The 5,549-nt window shown below is 34.5% G+C and overlaps 1 protein-coding gene across 1 annotated transcript in view; it reads right to left on the bottom strand.

Annotated features, from left to right (window-relative positions):
* Positions 1-5,549, bottom strand: part of GDPD4 (glycerophosphodiester phosphodiesterase domain containing 4) — a 92,595-nt gene that overhangs the window by 14,883 nt on the left and 72,163 nt on the right. The window contains exon 13 of the mRNA XM_017533059.2: positions 4,820-4,974. Coding sequence (XP_017388548.1) covers positions 4,820-4,974 — 155 coding nt within the window. The remainder of the gene's footprint in view (positions 1-4,819; positions 4,975-5,549) is intronic.

The following is a 5,549-nucleotide window of genomic DNA, read 5'->3' on the forward strand; positions in this document are numbered from 1 at the left end:
AAAAAAAAAAAAAAAAAAAAAAAAAAAAAAAAAAAAAAAAAAAAAAAAAAAAAAAAAAGGATGGTAATGTAAACCCAACTGTATTAATATGTGAACTAAATATTAATGGACCAAAAATTCCAATTAAAAGTCAGAGATTGTCCTACTAGATATAAAAGAACTGACAAAATTTTGTTGATAAAAGATGTACTTTAAAGATGCAAAGTGGTTGAAAGCTAAAGGATAGAAAAGGACATATTAAGCAAACACAAATTATAAGAAGGCCAGTGCAGCAACATTAATACAAGAAAAAGTAAATTTTAGATAAGATTAATTACCTTAAACAGGAGACATTTCATAATGAAGGGGCCAATTCACCAAGATCTAATAATTCTAAGTGCAAATGCACCTAATAAAACAGTTTCAAAATACAAGAAGGAAAAAAGAAAAACACAAATCAGCAATCACAATTACAGTTGGATACATTAACAGCTGGATATATATTGGTAACTGACAGATATATACAATTGGATATATATTGGTAACTGACAGATGTCAGTATAAGGAATCATTCGTTTTTTTTTTTAATTGGGGAGGTTTCTCCCAGAAGAAAGAAGGAAGAAGTCTTGATCTTGAAAAGTCTGAGAAGTCTCCTCTTCAACACAATAACTAGATCTTTAGTAAACAAAATAATAATATTTACTAGGAAGAGTGGCCTTATATATAATGTTCTTAAAAGGATGTTCCTGATTAAGTATTTCTTTATTACATATTTTGTAAATAAACATAGAACAGATTTATGAGGCATGGGTCCCTGGAGAATGATACATAAACTAGATAACTCTCTGGGACTATCAAATAGAGATGTTTCATGACTCAACTGCTCTCCTCATGAGTGAGTTAACCCTGTACAAACTCACTTGGGGGCCTCATCTATTACTCTGGGCCACAGAGTATGTGTCCAATAAATGAAGATACCTGTACAGCCACAATCAATGTCTCTCCTTGCTTTGTCTGAGACTCTTGATTGCCTGCTATATTCTTGAACTTAAAGATAAATCTTGACAGTAGGTAAGTTATCTGATATGTGTATGTTTGATCTGCAATCTAATCCTTTGTATCAGCTCAATAGAAAAAGAAAGAAAAAATGAATATGAAATTTTCAAAAAGCCTATCAATCAACTTGAACTAATTGACATTTATAGAATATTAAACCCAACAACTGAAGAGGCCACATAATTTTCAGGGGGACATGGAAAGCTCACCAAAGTAAACCATATGGTGAGCCATTAAATAAGTTTAAAATTTAAGCCATAAAATTTATAAGGGTTGAAATTATACAGGTTTGTTCTCTGGTCACAATAAGCTTAAATCAGAAATCAATAGCTAAAGTAGCTAGATAATCCTCAAATGTTTAAAAAGTTAGCAATACATTTCTAAGTAATCCATGAGTCAAATGAGAAATGAGAAAAGTTTTTAAATTGGATGATAACAAAGAAATAATATATTAACATCATTTGTGGGAGAAAATTAAAGCAATGCTTACAGTAAATTTATAGCTTTAAGGCCAGGCACAGCGACCCACGCCAGAGGTTGCAGTGAGCCGAGATCATGCCACTGAACACCAAACTGAGTGACAGAGTGAGACCCTGTCTCAAAAAATAAAAATAAAAAATAAGTAAGTTTATAGCTTTAAATGTCTACATTAGAAAGAAGATCTAAAACAGGTCACCTAATTTTCTACACTGAAAAAGCCATCTATTAGCAAGAACAGCAAATTAAAACTGAAGTCAGTAGAAAGATGAAAATTATAAAGAGCAGAAATCAATGAAATTGGAAAGTAAAGCCACAATAGGAAAAAGATAACAAAGCCAAAATTCAGTGTTTTGAAATGATTAATAAAATTCATAAACCCCTAGCAAGACCGATCAAGAAAAAAGAGAGAAAATAAAAACTTCCAGTATCAAAATGTATTAGAACTAAAGGTGGCAGTTGCGCAACAGTGTAAATGTACTAGGTGCCACTGAATTGTTCACTTTAAAATTTTATGTTATGTGAATTTCACCTCAATAAGTTTTTTTATTTAAAGTTTTTTTTAAAAAAACACTATAAGTTCAATAACAAGGAGTCTCAAAAAGTAATACAAAGTCTACCAACGAACAAAAGCCCAGGACATAATGGCTTTATTTCTGAATTCCACCAAGCGCTTGAAGAACTAACATCAATCTTTATCAAACTCTTTCAAAAAATTAAAGTGGAGAGAACACTTCCAAACTCACTTTACTAGGCAAGCATTACCTTGATACCAAAGCAAGATAAGGACACTACAAGAAAATAAAATTACAGGCCAATATCACCGATGAACTTAGATATAAAAATCCTCAACAAAATACTAACAAACTGAATTCAACAGTGCCATAAAAGAAACATTCACCATAATCAAGTGGGATTTATCCCTGGGATACAAGAAGGGTTCGTTATATGCAAATCAATAAATGTGACACACTGCATTAACAGAATGAAACACAAAAGCCATATGACCATCTCAATAGATGTGGAAAAAGCATTTAACAAAATTCAGCACCCTTTCATGATAAAAACTCTCAACAGATTATGTATAGAAGGAATATACCAAATTACAATAAAGGCCATTCAGGACATGGCCTTATGTGTGGAATCCAAAAATGTCAAACTTACAGTGGGGTATGGTGACTCACATCTATAATTCCAGCACTTTGGGAGGTGGAGGTGGGAGAATTGGGAGATGGAGGTGGGAGATGGATCTCCCTTATGAGTGGAATACAAAAAAGTCAAACTTACAGTGGGGTACTGTGACTCACACCTATAATTCCAGCAATTTGGGAGGTGGGGGTGGGAGAATTGCTTGAGTAAGACCCCGCCTCTACACAGAATTTAAAAATTAGCCAAGAGTGTTGGCATGCGCCTGTAGTCCCAGTTACTTGAGAAGTTGAGGTGAGAGGATAGCTTAAGCCCAGGAGATGGAGGGTACAGTAAGCCATGATCATGCCACTGCATCTCAGCCTGGGTGACAGAGCAAGACCCTGTCATTAAAAAAAAAAAAAAAAAAAAAAAAAAAAAAAAAAAAAAAAAAAAAAGTCAAACTTATAGAAAAAGAGAGTAGAATGTTGGTTACCAAAGGCTAGTGTTGGTTGCCAAGAGTAGAATGTTGGTTACCAAAGGGTTGAGGGAGAGGGCAGGTGTTGGTCAAAATGCATAAAGTTTCAGTTAGATAGAGGGAATGTTTTGAGATCTATTGCACAGCAGGATAACTATAGTCAATAATAATGTATATTTCAAAATAGCTGAGAGTAAATATGAAATGTCTTAACATGAAAAAGTTGTGACATACATGTTAATTAGCTTGATTTAATCATTGCACATTGTATATTTACATTAAAACATCACATTTTACCCTATAAATATATACAATTATGATGTCAACTAAAAATACTACAAATTTTAAAAATCTCTTTAAAACATTTAAAAGCTTTCTAGCATCACAAATAAAACAGAGGGCAACTCTGTACTCATATACTTTTGATTAAAATAATGCATTTATAAGGCACTCTCAGTTCAAGTGGCAAGAAATCTCACGAAACCTTTTAACCACTCCATGAGTAGGTATCACTGTTATTCTAATTTACAAAGGAGAAAACTGACAATTAGAAACTTGTCCAAAGTGACCAGAGTAGTTGATGGGTAGGCCAGGTCTAGCAAATATAGAACCTGACACATATTAATAGCTCAATAAATGGAAGTCATAATTATTTTTCAACTACTAGATTAATCTCAGGATTAAGAGAGAATGAAATCATTCTAGAGCCATCTTCTACTTGAAAAAAAGTAGAAGAAAATAGAAATGTGCTCAAAATAGAGGAGCAGTTGTGTAAAGAAAAATCTTCTGAATGGGAATTAGAGAGTAAAACATATATAATTTTCCAATGCTAAAAGAAAAAAAGACATTATTATATGATCATGATCAACCTATGGCCAGAAAAGCAGAAAAAGCAGGAACAGAAACAAAGATGCATGCAACAGCCTTTTATGAAATCCAAAGGAGACTCTAGATATCTATTATCTATCTATCTCTCTCTTTCTAATCTATTATCTATTTATTTATCTACCTATCTCCTTCCCTCCCTCCCCAAGAAAGAGTTTGTCTCTAAAGCATTTAGAATCATATAAAAAATTAACCTTAAATCTAAGACAAAGGAGACATGGATTAAATTAAGCATGATTAATAACAGATAAGCTTGGAAAAGTTATCATTTTATTCCTAGGTGCTTTGAATTCTGAAAATTTGTCTCTAATTGTATTTTTATAAATACAGTGGTTAATAATTTTAGTTTCTTCTCATGCTTAGCTATTTTTACATTTTTAAATTACGGTTTTGTTATATTCTTAATTATCCCTTCCAGAAATATGGCTATCTGGATCACAAAGTCATTTACAAGGGACTGCAATCCATCTGGTAATGGTAGGAGGAAATAAACAACGTTTTGAGTTCTGACTTTTCAACGTCTGCCCTTCATATAAAAACAGAAATGCCAAGCATACAAAAAAAGTGTGCTGAATGGTGAGAGATTAGAGCACACAAGAGAGGCTGAAGTTTATGTTCCAGGGACATATTCAACACTTGATAAATGTTTGTTGGCATAGATAGGGAGGGAGGAAGGGGTAGGAAAAAGAAAGTAGGAGATTCAAAGAAGATAAGCCCACAAAGAAATTCTGAGATCGAAAGGGGAAGTTAAGTGTTTAGTTAGAATGTGTATTTTGTGTAAGACAATATGTGCCAAGAGAGGTGTGGTCAAACACTTACCTTAACCCATTAGGGAATAACCTCTTGTAGTCAACATTTATTATGCTGATATTTTTTTTAGCAAGGGTTTCAATGGATACAAAACGGTCCACATGCTGAAAACCAGGAGCCACAGACCTGACATATCGCATATCATGAGTTGGCAACCAAAAAATCTGCAAGGAGAAATAAGAAATCCTTCAGTAGATAATCAGCTGTTCAGGTACAAACAGCCCCATAGAGAATGGAGGGAGCTCCATTCCAGCACAGGTAGTATTCTTTAGAGAACAGAAAGAGAGATTCTAGTCCTTGGTGAAAGAGTCAACATGGCCTACCATTTTCTAATAAACTCTTATAATGGGTCTTTCACTAGGGCAACTCAGGAGCTGAGTTTTCTCACAACCCTGTCCATTTACCCATTAACATCAAGTGTCAAGGGCCTACTATATATACAAAGACTCATACAAGCAAAGTAGATTAGTTGGTAGATGTGGATGAATAGTGGGAATCAAAAACATTTCTTCTGGTTAATGATGTTAAAAATAATCTTGGGTGGAGGATCCAAGATGGCCATTTAGGAACAGCTCAGGATTGCAGCTCCCAGTGAAAGCGCAGAGGGTGAGTGGACGCCGCGTTTTTATTGCCCACAAACTAGGAAATTCCCGGGCGGAGGAGCTCCACGGTCGCCAGCGCAGCTCTTTCGGCCAGTGCGGCTGTGCCGGCCGGCGCTGCTGCTTTGCCCCGCGTGGCT

The sequence above is a fragment of the Cebus imitator genome, unplaced genomic scaffold (genome assembly GCF_001604975.1).
Source record: "Cebus imitator isolate Cc_AM_T3 unplaced genomic scaffold, Cebus_imitator-1.0 Scaffold79, whole genome shotgun sequence".
NCBI classification, from domain to species: Eukaryota; Metazoa; Chordata; class Mammalia; order Primates; family Cebidae; genus Cebus; species Cebus imitator.